Source organism: Gasterosteus aculeatus, chromosome 17 (assembly GCF_964276395.1).
Source record: "Gasterosteus aculeatus chromosome 17, fGasAcu3.hap1.1, whole genome shotgun sequence".
In the NCBI taxonomy this organism is placed as follows: domain Eukaryota; kingdom Metazoa; phylum Chordata; class Actinopteri; order Perciformes; family Gasterosteidae; genus Gasterosteus; species Gasterosteus aculeatus.
Window position 1 is genome coordinate 5,814,871 of NC_135705.1, and position 14,642 is coordinate 5,829,512.

Below are 14,642 nucleotides of genomic sequence, written 5' to 3' on the forward strand. Positions count from 1 at the left end.
GTATGAATCCTTATATGTGTCATGACATCAGAAAATGTAAAAATGTACAAATTGAAATACTTTGTCAATTGACAAAACGATTGGAACCATTCCATTCCAACCGTGTCATGCCATGCTGGTAGAATTCCTCTAGATGGCATCTCACATCTGCCAACCGCTGCTCATTGTTACCTCATTAGTTTTACACCTGCAACTTACTGTAGATGAGTATAGAAAACTGTGTTTGTTTAAGACGTGAAAGGGGAATAGGTAAATTATATCCAAATACTGCTGTGAGAAGTCAGCAAATTGTCAGATTATAATCTATTATGTCTATGCATTTTTCTGTCATTTAAAACTATTCCATCCCTTTAAACATGTATATATGTGGTGTATTTATGTGTGTGTGTGTGTGTGTGTGTGTGTGTGTGTGTGTGTGTGTGTGTGTGTGTGTGTGTGTGTGTGTGTGTGTGTGTGTGTGTACGCACTATGATCATATTAACGTCAAATGAGAGTTATCTGACACTGGCCAGGGAAACAAACTACTACATCTCCTCTTTACTTCCTTCCTGTTTTTGGTCACTGCTACAGATCACAGATGTGTTTTAGTCAAATTTTGCCAAAATAATAACTGTTTTCCCCTGTAACAGTTGATAATACATTAATTTAAGATGTTAGGAAGTTGCCCCCCCAAGTTTGCACAGCTTTTACATAATAGGAATTACCAGATGCCCTTTCCTTTCTTAATAATTCATATTTAATGCGACGTATCAGTATATTTATTCTAAAATGAAAAAATGAAAATGAAATCTAATATCAAAATGAAAACAAAACATACAGAAGACAAATAGCTTCACTAAACTACTAAAACCCTCTCATATTAAAAAATAATCTTTGTTTATTATCATTCTGCTATTGTTCATTGGCTATTAGGAGCCTTTATACACAGTTGGGTGACTCCCCGACATCACTGATGACGTCATTTCGCCGGTGTATAAAAGGCTGGTTGGAGGACTGAAGCCTTTCAGACACCTCTGCTGCTCCGTGTACTGTAGCCCCATCATCATGCGTGAAATTGTACATTTGCAAATTGGGCAATGTGGCAACCAGATCGGATCAAAGGTAATTAAAAAAAAGCAGTTTATAGTATTTAGTAGATAAGACAAGTCACTGTTTGTGATAAAATGTTTCTTTTTTACGCTATCCGAGTTAAATGAGTTTTAACATGATCGATTCAAGTTGATAAAAATGATCAAAAAGTATATTTTTATTCAGTTAGGATAAAGGTAAAGATACACCCGTGTTGTTTTTGTGATGTTTTTAAACTAGTGACGCAGGGTGTACCCTGTAGAGTGTTCAGGGGAAAGATAAGGGGAAAAGCTTCTATGGGTGGAACTTTTTTTTTCTTCATTATCGCCTCAGCTGAAGGAACACAACTTGTTTAACAGTAGAGAATATATCAGTCTAAGAATCACGCTGCTATTATTCTGTGAAACAACAACATTTTGCAGTCACACACAGACTGAACAGTTCATTAGATGATAAAAATGACAATTTTTGCGCCCAACTTCACACACAAACCTTTTAAGTCCCAGCGGCAAAAGGTGTAACACTAAGCTGTCTTTCACTAAACACTTTAAATCCATCGATATGATTATCTCTCTCTTTGTCTTTTTCCAGTTTTGGGAAGTGATCAGCGAGGAACACGGGATCAATGCAACAGGCATCTATGAGGGAGACAACAACGTCCAACTGGAGAGGATCAACGTCTACTTCAATGAGGCGCACGGTGATTACTCCGTTCACAATACGCTGCTCAGTTAACCGCTTATTCAGTTTATTCCACAAACAACGTTGACCAGTCACGTACAATGCTCATTTTTAAATGTAAATGACATATGCATGTTCGAGAAGCCCATTATACAGCCTGTGTTAGTGATTGAGTCCTTTCCGTTAGCAGGTGGTAAATATGTCCCCAGGGCCCTGCTTGTTGACCTGGAGCCCGGTACGATGGACAGCGTGAGAGGAAGCCGCATCGGAGCCCTTTTTAGGCCGGACAACTTCATCCACGGTGGGACAAATATGTCGCAAACAGGCCTAGTGGGGATTAACCTGTCGTGCTTGTTGTTATGTGGAAAAGGAATGACCGAATTCCACTTTAAGCTCTGGTGGTGCATCTGGTGCTTTGGAAACAAATGACTCCCGACTGGTGTACTAATACATTTGGCCTAATGGAAACAAATCAGAGAGAGTGAAGAGTAATTACCAGCCGTAAAAGAATAACTCAAATAGAGTTGGGTCTGGAACAAAAAGAAGTATGTTATTCTATTGACAGGGAACTCCGGAGCTGGGAATAACTGGGCGAAGGGCCACTACACGGAGGGGGCGGAGCTGGTGGAGCAGGTGGTCGACAGAGTGCGGCACGAGAGTGAAAACTGCGACTGCCTGCAGGGCTTCCAGCTGGTTCACTCCCTCGGGGGGGGCACCGGCTCCGGCATGGGAACCCTCCTCATCAACAAGATCCGGGAGGAGTACCCCGACCGCATCATGAACACTTTCAGCGTCATGCCCTCCCCCAAAGTCTCGGACACGGTGGTGGAGCCCTACAACGCCACGCTGTCGGTCCACCAGCTCCTGGAGAACACGGACGAGACCTTCTGCTTCGACAACGAGGCCCTCTACGACATCTGCTTCCGCACGCTGAAACTGACCACGCCGACCTACGGGGACCTCAACCACCTGGTCTGCATGACCATGAGCGGGGTCACGACCTCTCTGAGGTTCCCCGGGCAGCTCAACGCCGACCTGAGGAAGCTGGCCGTCAACATGGTGCCTTTCCCTCGCCTCCACTTCTTCATGCCGGGCTTCGCCCCGCTGACGGCCCGCGGCAGCCAGCAGTACAGGGCCCTCTCGGTGCCCGAGCTCACCCAGCAGATGTTCGACGCCCGAAACATGATGACGGCGTGCGACCCCAGGAGGGGCCGCTACCTCACCGTGGCCGGCATCTTCCGCGGACGGATGTCCACCAAAGAGGTGGACGAGCAGATGCTCGCGGTCCAGCAGAAGCACAGCAACAACTTTGTGGAATGGATCCCCCATAACGTCAAAGTGGCCGTGTGTGACGTCCCGCCCCGAGGCCTCACGATGGCCTCCACCTTCATCGGCAACAACACGGCCATTCAGGAGATATTCCGGCGGGTGGGCGAGCAGTTCTCCCTGATGTTCAGACGGAAGGCTTTTCTCCACTGGTACACGGGAGAAGGTATGGATGAAATGGAGTTCACCGAGGCCGAGAGCAACCTCAACGACCTGGTGTCGGAGTACCAGCAGTACCAGGACGCCACGACCGATGTAGATTCGGAGGTAGAGGACGAACAAGAAGAGGGGCCCTCGTCGCCAGCGACAACAAAGGTTGAATCTCGGGTGGAAGTCAAACTGGAAACAGTTACGGAAACGGGCAAAGAGGCCGTGGCTGAGTAGAAGACGGAGGTCAAACAGTGCGGTGTGTAGGTTTGACACCTTGTTAGGAGGATGTGTAAAACCCTCGTTGGAGGGCTGGTCTGACAAAAAGAATCTTTTATTTTGGAGTTTAATGTATGCCCATGGCTGATTGAGAAAAGATATTTATTACACATTTTAGACAATAGTGCGTATTGCCTGCAAAGTGTTCTTCAAATGATCTGCGTGCTTATATGTTTGTTTTTCGTTCTTTCTTTTTATAGTAAATCAATTAATGGAAAATGTTTGCATTTACAGGATATTATGTCAGTTCTATATAATCAAAAAAAAAGAAAAAACAAACACTGTTAGTCCAATATATACAACCGTAAATGTGTCACACAGTGTTTATAGATGATGATGGTAATAAAAAAAACAACACCTAGAAGATGTCTTATTCATTACATCACTAAAAATACCAAAACAGGTTTATTTCCCATTCTGTTTTATCCTCTGAACTGGATGGAACTGGATAACCGAACTCGACGACAGCTCAGTGACACCGCCAACGTTCAAGGCTGTCGCACAGTTTCCGCCAACTGTTGCACGAGTCTGGGACAGAGAGATTACACATAGCTCGGCACTCTGGCTGCACTTTGAGATAAGCACTCGTGACGTGGATATGAAGTTACCTCTCGTAGGGATGAAGGAGATAATGCTCCATGTAACCCACGCGTGAATATGGGTTAATGTGACACAAGCCGGATTGGCTTGAAGAAGTTACAAGGAGGCAATGGGGTCAAGAAGGAGAAAAAGCTTTCTAATTTTACTCTTGTGTGGATTGATCAATACGCAAGAAAATGGGGCCAAAATTTGCCAATTTATTTGATCCTGGGAGGCAGCCTCAATAATGCTGTAACAAATGTAATAGATAAATATCAGTGGAGCTGCCATGGTGAGATTAAAGACAGAATTTGTTGAGATCTTTTTAGTTTCACAGCCCAAACCTTTTCCGCAGTTAAAAAAAAAAGTTGATTTCTGTTATGTCAGACTGTGGGGGAATGTGTTATGTGTCCTATATTACACCTAAATAGGCCACAGTGACACATCGCGGATGAATCCCTACGACATTCCCGTCGTGTTGCCATCTTTCATCCATTCAAGGTCGCGGAGAACTTTCAACCTTCACTAGGCTGATTTATGTAACATCCGAGGTTACGCGGCTGATGTCACACTGAAGGTCACACAGCTGAACGTGAAATACCGCGTGCTGCGGGCGGAGAGCGACAACTGCGCCATTCGGTTATTTGTTTTTTACAAATAAACCTAGGATGCATTTTAACGCTTTAAAATGCATTCAGCCGATCGTTGCGTCAGAGGACTCGAGCGGCGCGCAGAGCACCGGCCGCGCGGAGCCGTCGCTCCCCACGTGACTGCTGACGTAAAGTGGGAGGAGACCGGCGGATGTCTCTGAACGTGTTCCGCGGATTTCCATCAGTTCGACCCGGCTTACCTCGACTCCGGCGTGAGCAGCTCCTGTCAGCTAACCGTAACTAACGCTCAACGATGAAGATCTGGGCGTCAGAGCACGTATTTAAGTGAGTAACTGACGTCACGTTACCTTTATTCTGCTGCGGGCGATGCTTTTAGAGACGCTGCGGCTGAGAGAGAGTTGAGTACCGTCAGCTGGCTGCGTGTTTAACCCGGTTTATCACACTAAACGTCAACTAAACAAAGCTTGCCGCTATAACGCAACTACGTGGTCGTAGCTAGTTTGCTAGTAGCATATGCTAACAATAGAAAAATCTATTTATCGTCATATTCCGCCCCATGTAGCCAGCTAGCTTAACGTTAGCTCGCTGTGCTTAAACAGCTATGCGCACACGCCTAAAGAGTGAGGTTACGGACAAACCCAAAGCGTTGAACCGGATCTGTAGTGAACACCGAACCGGTTGCAAAATGAAAGCGTCTAGTCGCGTCATACGCCGGTCAGCACCGGCCCCCGAGCACGCGACCTTTCCCCTACATTTCTTCTCTGCCGTGGCTGATTGCGTCACTGAGTTACGTTGTAACGTCCACGCGTCTCCATGGCAACCATCCAGTTTGACGTTAGATTCATCTTTACTTTAGAGAGCTATTTAGTAACTATGTCATTGTGGAACCGGGCTAAATCAAAGTGTCGAGTCCTGCATATCTAGTCATTATAGCTCAATGTCAAAGAAATTACTAACTAAAACTAATTAGTGGAAGCAAACGCCCCCTGTTGTAACCTATTACATACTATACCGTTGGAGCTTTCATTTGTAATTCATATTTAATGTTGATGGTCAAATCTCTACTATACGCTGTCATAAAGTTTAATCCGTAACAATCCATGAGATTTCCTAAATTGATTGTATTTGTTAAATGTAAAGGAGCCATGAACATTTCCCTCTGAAAAACAAGAGAAGAAGCTCAGAGCTGCGAATCCTCAAGACCGATGTGACGTGTATTTCAAAATTGTAAAGTTGTGCGTTTCTAAATACATGTTGATTCACTACCAGATCGTCATTTAGCCAGTGTTTGCATTTTCTGGCTTTTTCAATAATATTGTTGTTCCGTGGCCTTCCTTCAACAGTCATCCTTGGGAGACGGTCACCAAGGCTGCCATGCAAAAGTACCCCAACCCCATGAACCCCAGCGTTATCGGAGTGGATGTGTTGGACAGAAGCATCGACAAACAGGGACGCCTCCACAGTAAAAGACTGCTCGGCACAGACTGGGGTCTTCCATCCATCGTGAAAGCCGTGAGTTTGAAAGAATCTGGGTCCGCGGTCTCGAGTCACTGCAACATGCTTTTGTTGCTGCAACCGCGGCGTGTGGTGTAACTCGTTTGGTCACACTCGAAATGCACACACGTGACTGAGAAACACATGACCTGCGAGTATGTGCTTGTGGGAATAGTCCGTTAAGTACCACAGATAGTGCAGGCTAAGGCTTTCCAGCCTTTGAGCCCACGGGGCTATTTCGGTCCAGGGGATGCAGCGGACCGGGTTTGCTGAATGGTGGGACGCCTCGTGTTGTACAGGACACCGTAGTGCCATTTCTTACATCGCTGATATTTAACTCCTGGCACCATGTGATGTGACTTTCCATTGCCATGTGACCGACTCCAACTGCAGCAGAGGTGATTGAACCTCCCACGGGGTCGGTAGACTTTCTGAATTCACTGGCTCTTGTGAGGCTGATTAAACACTGGCTAATCAGCTGCTGTGGTTGACCTTTTGTCTTGTGTATGGGGTTGTTTTTCAGGGGCAAGATCTATGCAAAGCCCCTTTTTAATTCACTGTCACAGTGACTGAATATTAAGGCAAACCTCAATCAGAACGTCTCAAAGCAAATCACCCCAGAGCCACAGTGTGAGCGCTTGACCTTGATGCAGCATGAAGACGTCTACTTTGGCATCAGTTTACCGCTATATGATTCAAAGGTTTTATTTACGGTGACAAATAACACCATATATGAGCATACAATGAAAATAATCCCTCTTTTTCAAAAAAACTCATGTTTTTAAAGCTCACGCAGGCACGTTAGATTTACAGACATCATTTATTTAACATTTTCCATCTTTGCCCACAGATCATCGGTAACGCACGGACATGCACGTACATTCAGGAGAAATCGGTGGTGGATCCCATCAAGAAGATATTCGAGCTTCAGTCCTCTAATGTGAGTTCCTCTGACACTTCGCCCTTCCCTGCTCGCGCCCTCGGGTTGATGTTGAGATTGACCACGATGCACATCGTCTGATCAACTATCAGATAGCCGTGTTTAGTTTATTGAGTTATAGTTCTGGTATGAAGCATTGGTTGTTGCACAGGTTCATAGTTTCATCAATCAATCAATCATTTTGAGTTTGTTTATTATGGGATATTTCCTCTGCAGATCACTTTCACAAACCTGGTGTCGGTGGATGAAAAGTTAACATATAAACCACACCCTGAGGACACAGAGAAGTAGGTCTGGTTTTTGACATAGAATTCTGTTTCCTAATACCAATGAATTGGGAATAATCCTCATTTCTTTCAACCTGTGTGAACTCTAGAACAATCTTGACCCAAGAGGCGATCATCTCTGTGAAGGGAGTCAGCCTCAGCAGCTACTTGGAGGGAGTATTGGCCACCACCATGTCTGCTAACGCCGGAAAGGTTCGAGATCCCCTTTATTTGAAAATTTGGAGTCAAAACACACGTGAGACCGTGAGCTGAAAAATGAATGTGAAAATGAATGGAATATAGATTCTGTCCTGCACTTGAACACTTGATCACAACAGTGTATCCCAACCTGTTTTAGGATGTCATCTCTAGAAATGAAGCACTGAAGAGATGTTGTCCTTTAGTGTAGACATAGGTTATATTAACACATTTTATTTTTACAAGCCCAGAAACAATGTAAATTATTGAATATTTCAAAGAACAACAATTAATGCAATTACTGATATTTAAATTAAGGGATTAAGAAGCATGCTTTCCGATAGTAATAAAAATTATGTAAACCAAAGCTCTCTTTTGTTTGACGGCGACAGGTCATTCACGCCTTTTCCGTCTATTCACTTTGCAAAACTTTTTGTTCCCCCCTGTGTGGACTAATCGTCTGTTGATCGGTTTGTTCTTCTTCAGGGCCGTGAAGCCTTGGAGTGGGTCATCCGGCGGCTGAATGCAGAGATCGAGGAGCTGGCGGCGTCGGCACGCGGGACCATGCGAACCCCGATGGCTGCTGCGGTCACTGAGAACTGACGCCTGACCCTCTTTGCCAGCGGACTCTGAGAGAAACTGCACACCGGGACATCGAGCCTCACTTTTTGATGCTCCGGTGCTGCTTTTGGTGCTCTGGAAAAAACGTTTTTGTATTATTTTAAGATACAATTCATCCATCTCATATGCTTTTACTATCTACATTAGATACATTTTTTAATAGCAGACGGCAACAAAAGGGAATTCTGTGGCGCATCTTTCTAGGATGCTGCCTGGCGGAGCCGCAGAGATAAAAGACTCAGACACGAGTTTAAACACCACCGTTATCTGTGGGTTCAGAAACATGTAGCGAAGAGGAACCCGGAGCACTGGAGGAGATTAAAACCAGGAAAGTGCCAAAGCAGACGTAACTCTTTGTCACCAGCATCTTTACCTCAGAAGTCTCCTTTTTACAGTTAAAAGATAAAACCAGTCATGAGATATGTAGAGTGAGCTGAGAGGAAAACAATCCTCTATTGAGGCAGAAGTCGAGTGCAATGCATGTCAAGGGTACAGAGGTTTGGAGTGTACCTCAGTAGATGGTTTGGTTGACATGGTGATGATGTCAATACATTTGAACTGTACTTCATACGGGACAGTAATGAAAACACACACTGCAACCGGCGACATCTGTGAGCCTGAATATAAACTGTGGTTTGTTCTTATGTGAAAACTATTATTTAAGTGAAATGAAGGGATCAAGGTATTTGCCATATTTATGTTTTTTAAAGAGACGTAGAAGATCTTCTCAAATGCTGCGTTTGTATAACTTCCATATCAATCACATTCACTACCTGGACATGTTTGATCAATACTGCTGTTTCTGCGTTATTACACAGTCTTCTCAGCAGGAAAGCCGAGACTGTTGCATGGACTTTATTTGCACTTATGAAATATTAAATGTGAAGAAAGAAAAGCTGCTGCACACATGACGATCTGTGGATGCTTGTTTGACAGACGATTTCTTTATATAAAAGACAGCAGTGTGGTGATGTGAAAGTTAAGCTTCTCTATTATTAACACTTAGGTTGGTTTACCTGAAACAGGAATATTTATTTACAGAGCGAGTTGAACTTTGGTTGGAAATTGAGAAATGGGGAAAACGCATGCTTGATAATGTAATTATCATAGAATTTGTGCATTATGTCTGGTTGCCTGTTGAGAGATACGGTTTCAGCAACTTGCAGATTTTGATAATGAAATAGAATACGTTAACATGTTTGATATAAGATTTTTTGCTAGTAGTTTTTAAAATGATTTCCATTAAAAAAAAAAAAGACCTGGATGGTGTTGATATACAAATCAACTGTATCAGAAAGACAAAATGTTCGCTTTAGTTAGAACTCCATATAAGTTCATATATCTAACTATTTAACTGACTTTTTAAGTTGCAAAATGGCCCCCAACTGACTTTGTTTGATGTATGTGATTCTGCCAAAATGGTTCAGGTTCAGTCAGTGATTGAATTCAAAGTCATTGTTACCTAAAGGGTGTGACGGTATGTTCGCGCTGTACTTCTCTGTATCTTCAGCGGGTGTGGACCAGTAGAACTGCATTCTTCTGATGATGGTCACACACTTTCATTCAAGAGTTATGCTGCCACACTTTGGCCAAATGCTAGACTTCCAATTCCATTTTGAGAAGAAGCGTACAAAGAAGTGTAAAAAAAAAAAAATGTTATGTTATGTCACCGTGTTTAAAAGGTCGGGCCAAAGTAAGCCTTTAAGTTACAAACTTTAAGTGAATACTTGAAAATAAAGTAATTTACTGTATGATCTGTGTCCTACATTTTTTCTTCAAATGGGTAATCATATGTAACTTATAAAATAGCCCTGTCAAAAAAAAGTGTTCAAAACGATACTCCCATGACTGATAAAAAATACCTTTTATTAATAAATGTCTCTGTATAATGGAGACATATGTACCTGTGTGTTGGGCTAAATTTCTCACTCTGCTAGCATAACAGTCATTATAAAAAAATAATAATTGTATTAATAAGTCGTCCTCCACTGGTAATTGCAGATTTAGTATCTTTCCCAGGAAGATGCGATGTGTGTAGTTCACACGGACGCTTTCTGGTTCGATGTCGCAGCCTCTGCTGTCTGGGAGGATTTCCTCTGACGTCACACTACACGCTTTAAATCAGCCTATGAGGAGCGAGCACAGAGCATTTTCTCAACCAATCGGTGGCCGTGGTGTATTTAAAGGTTTTGAAGCGAGGGACGTTTGAAACTGAAGTCCCTCGGTCAGTGTTTGGAGGAAGTGTGTAAGCTAGACGGCGTTGAAGTTAAGTCCGCATAGATTTACAATCTGGTTTGACCCATATAAATCTGCATTTTACCTGCAAGACTGTTTAACATCCATCTTGCGGTAACGTTACCTTCCGTATTTATGTAGTCGCAAACGCCAGCTCTCGTTAACGGGCCGACGTACCTGCTAGCTAACGGTAACGTTAAAGCTCGAGAGCTAATTTAGGGATTAGATTCTGGATTACACATCGGTCGGTTTCTCCCGGTCGTTGTGCAACAAGACGTTTTGGTAAGTAACGCTGGGATCGCATGTCAATAGATCCGCGTCGCGTGTTTTGGATGCTATGGTTAACAGATCGCTAACGTTAGCTCCAACTTAACGTTCTCGTCTGTGAGGCTTGATTTGTTAGCCGCCAGGCGCAGCATGCTAACACCGGGCCGTTTGTCATTATCATCCTTTTTTTGTAAAAATAAGCAAGCATCTGATGCGTTACACAATCTCTGGGATCGCAACGATCGTGTTCATGTGAACGTTGACACTCAAACGACCCTCTTTTTTTAAAATCAGAATATGGACTCATCTGGCAGGCTGAGACTGACCAAGGACATGAAGCTTCAAAGACCTGAACTCACGGTAATTCTCAATCTTACCAGAGAATACAAATCAATTATTTATATGTTGTGTGCTCTGTTTCCTGAACTTCATTATTGTATGTTGGTATGAATGTATTGCGCTTTTAGGGCCCCTGTGTACCATTAAGATATGACACACACACACAGAGTTATGGTTGTTCGAGCACAGCTTGAAGGTGTTAATCCAACAGGATTTGAGGTTCATAAATCTTAATGCTCTGTCAGTTTATTCCCAGTTTCTTTTTTTGATTTGTTTGCAGTCCAACTGTGACGGGCCGAAGCGGATCCCGGTGTCCCATCAGTCGCAGGCTGCTGTGGTCACACCGACTCCTCACCAGCGGGTTCTAGGCGTGTCAAACGGGCCCCGGCGCATTCAGCGGCCCGCGTCGCACCAAAAACCGGCGTCTCAGGTCTCTGCGGTGGTCAAGTCCACGCACCCCACTGATCAGAACGTGAACCCCGCCGCTCAGGCCGGACACCGTGCGCCACAGCCCAAACGCGTTTCTCAACAGATCCAACCAAAGACAAATGTGAACCCGGAGCCGGCCAAGGCGCCGTCGGAACCGGCAAACCCAGACAAGCCACAGAGTAGGCGCAATACAAAGTCAGGCAAATAATTGATATGAAGTATTTTGGCATTCTAAAACTCATTTTGTTGACAGGCCAACCGACCAAGAACGATTCCGGCACCTCTGCGTCAAAGTAAGTGTGATTAAAGGACCGTATTTTAAAAATGTATTGACGAGTCGTGGTTGTCAGTAACTGCACGTTTCTGCTCGCGCAGCAGGCGGTGGAGCCTGGAGAATTTCGACATTGGCCGTCCCTTAGGAAAGGGTAAATTTGGAAATGTCTACCTGGCCAGAGAGCAACAAAGTAAGTTCATCTTGGCCCTGAAGGTGCTGTTCAAGAAGCAGCTGGAGAAGGCCGGGGTGGAGCACCAGCTGAGGAGAGAGGTGGAGATCCAGTCTCACCTCAGGTAATTCATTGTTTAATATATATGTGTATTATTTTTTTGCCAAAATGGCTCCTTCAAACCCATAATTGTAAAGTGGAAGGGTACACTACTTATGCAATAAACACACACACACGTATAAATGTGTTGGTTTTGTATGCATGCAATACACCCGTCTCTTGACACAATGGTGGAAGGACTGTTTCCCCCCCCCCCCGTGTTTGATACAGCAGTCTCTCGTGCACTTCAGCGTCCTTTGTGCCATTCTAGCAAGGCTGAGAAAACTCTTAATGTAGTGAAGGTATTCTGCTACTGGGTAGATCATAAACCAGCAGATCAATGCTCCGTTCACTTTTCTTTTTAAGTTGAAGGCTTAACTACCCATGCTGGTCTTAGTTTTGAAGAAGATTCCTCCAGAAAGCCTGGCTCCATTTAGTTCTGTGCATTTACTTTGCTCCATTGGCATAGTGTGTGTGTATATATATTTTTATTTATTTTATTTCATTCATTCCTCTGCAGGCACCCAAATATCCTGCGTCTCTACGGTTACTTCCATGACTTGTCGCGTGTCTATCTCATCCTGGAGTTTGCACCCAAGGGTGAGCTGTACAGTGAGCTGCAGCGCTGTGGATGTTTTCCGGAGGCCAGAAGTGCCACAGTAAGTGCAAGGCGAACTTTGCTATAAAATGATCGATTGGCTTGGCCAACTTAAGCACGTGTATAATTCAGTGCACGTGATTATTGTAGTCCATTAAGGGTGTACTATTCCAGAAAACCTGTTCTTTCTTAGGGTTTTATTTTTCATAAGATGTGTTTCATTCACCGTGCTTTACTCCGTTATAGTACATAATGGAACTGGCCGACGCACTCAACTATTGCCACTCCAAGAAGGTGATCCACAGGGACATAAAACCAGAGAACCTGTTACTGGGGGCCAACGGAGAGCTCAAGATTGCAGACTTTGGCTGGTCCGTCCACACTCCCTCCTCCAGGTATGCACAAATGTTCTTGTCCAAACGGTGTCCCTTTTTTTTTTTCTTTTGATAATAGAGCTATGTGATATTGAATCTGTGATTGCAATTCACTAGTTTACTTTTTTTTTTTTTTTTTTTTGGCTTTGCTTGTGTAAACAAATTATTTTTGCCCCTCTGCATCGGCTTCCCAGCTTAAACCAGCAAATATTAATTTCTCTCCATCTAGGAGATCCACACTCTGCGGCACGCTGGACTATTTGCCTCCAGAGATGATTGAGGGAAAAACTCACGATGAGAAGGTGGATCTGTGGAGTCTTGGCGTCCTTTGCTACGAGTTCCTGGTGGGAAAGCCACCCTTTGAAACGAAGAGTCACGAGGAGACCTACCGCAAGATATCAAGGGTAAGTCACGGAGCGCGATCCGCCCGGACAATCTGCGTGTACTGCAGAGCGCTGTAGTTTCGTCCCACTTGAGTCACTACGGTTCAGCAGTTACATCTTTTGTGCTGGTTGTCTGCCTTTGTCCTCCAGGTGGAGTACACTTACCCCACACAAGCCAATATCAGTGCTGGAGCCAAAGACTTGGTTGCGAGGCTGCTGAAGCACAACCCGATGCAAAGACTGCCCATCCAGGGAGTCCTGGCTCACCCCTGGGTGGTTGAGAGCGCCACCAAGAAACCCACAACTCTAACCAGCGACGAGCTCAGCCAGTGAGGGCCCCCCCCCTTCCATCAAACACCGGAGGTGTGTGCAGAACACACCAGCTGCACGAAGGTGGGGGGGAAAAGGACACATCACAATTTGCTTGTATGAGTATATTGATCTATTTGTGTGCAGCCATCTTGAGCCACTTTTTCCTTTTTCAATTTTTGTTTGTTTGTCCCTTCTCTTTTATTTCTTTTATCCTTTCCTTAAATGGGATCCACTTGTCTGTAAATATTCTGCTGTATTGTGTAATTATGAGAATTGTATTGAACTTTTCTAAAATGCCATAACTTGAAATAAAAGATGTATCTTTTGTGGAATGTGGCACGCTTGAATTTAACTGTCTTAAAGTGAAACCATGTTTATTAATCCGCAATTCAAGGTGTTGTCTAGTTGTAGTATTTTGCACAATATCGTCATTCATCACCCTTTTTATTAAGCTCTCCTATTGGCACGTGACCAGCAGAGGGCGCCAGTACACCACTAGAGTCCAATTGGGGAACTGTAACCGAATTATTCTGCTGACACTGTTAATAAACATGTTTCATATTTAATGTCTGCTACAATAAAATGTTTTATGTACAGTTTCATGTTAATTTCTATAGCTTTTTAGCTCTTAAAGAAAATTAAAGATTTCTTTTTTTTTTTTTTAATCTAACTTTGTCAACACAAACTTAATTGTAGAAACAACGTATTCCACAAAGCTGTTGCCTTGGAGACCAGTTCAATGTGAAAAGTACTTTAGGTAAAACAGTGACGACATCGTAGAAAATACAATAAAATATCTCAAACGGGCACTAGGTGGCCCCCGAGCCACAATGTTTAGTTACGTAAAACACGTAATACCTGTCAATTGAGAATGGATGTACTGTATTTAGTTTGCGGTTTGACTTGTCAGGCTACCTTCTTTCGGGTTTTAAGCTTTAATTTGAGTGAATTTA

The 14,642-nt window shown here is 43.8% G+C and overlaps 3 protein-coding genes across 5 annotated transcripts; all 3 read left to right on the forward strand.

Moving 5' to 3' along the window:
• On the forward strand, positions 1-3,862 carry tubb1 (tubulin, beta 1 class VI). Of its 2 annotated transcripts, none has more exons than XM_040202852.2 (4): positions 1-1,101; positions 1,660-1,768; positions 1,940-2,050; positions 2,315-3,862. In XM_040202852.2, the coding sequence occupies exons 1-4, from the start codon at positions 1,045-1,047 to the stop codon at positions 3,457-3,459; spliced, it is 1,422 nt and encodes a 473-aa protein (XP_040058786.1). In that variant the 5' UTR covers positions 1-1,044; the 3' UTR covers positions 3,460-3,862. The 2 variants fall into 2 exon arrangements, with proteins under 2 accessions (XP_040058786.1, XP_040058785.1); XM_040202851.2 differs by having other exon boundaries at positions 913-1,101; positions 1,937-2,050.
• A 781-nt stretch (positions 3,863-4,643) lies between these two features.
• On the forward strand, positions 4,644-9,961 carry prelid3b (PRELI domain containing 3). Its single transcript, XM_040202855.2, has 6 exons — positions 4,644-5,015; positions 6,035-6,203; positions 7,036-7,125; positions 7,342-7,412; positions 7,502-7,604; positions 8,076-9,961. The coding sequence occupies exons 1-6, from the start codon at positions 4,984-4,986 to the stop codon at positions 8,190-8,192; spliced, it is 582 nt and encodes a 193-aa protein (XP_040058789.2). The 5' UTR covers positions 4,644-4,983; the 3' UTR covers positions 8,193-9,961.
• Positions 9,962-10,366: 405 nt separating this feature from the next.
• aurka (aurora kinase A) lies at positions 10,367-14,285 on the forward strand. 2 transcript variants are annotated; one of them, XM_040202853.2, is made up of 9 exons: positions 10,367-10,727; positions 11,007-11,072; positions 11,332-11,659; positions 11,734-11,773; positions 11,856-12,047; positions 12,543-12,681; positions 12,867-13,015; positions 13,224-13,398; positions 13,528-14,285. In XM_040202853.2, exons 2-9 carry the CDS (start codon positions 11,010-11,012, stop codon positions 13,708-13,710), a joined length of 1,269 nt encoding a protein of 422 aa, XP_040058787.1. In that variant the 5' UTR covers positions 10,367-10,727; positions 11,007-11,009; the 3' UTR covers positions 13,711-14,285. The 2 variants fall into 2 exon arrangements, with proteins under 2 accessions (XP_040058787.1, XP_040058788.1); XM_040202854.2 differs by having other exon boundaries at positions 10,368-10,727; positions 11,859-12,047.
• The last annotated feature ends 357 nt before the right edge of the window (positions 14,286-14,642 follow it).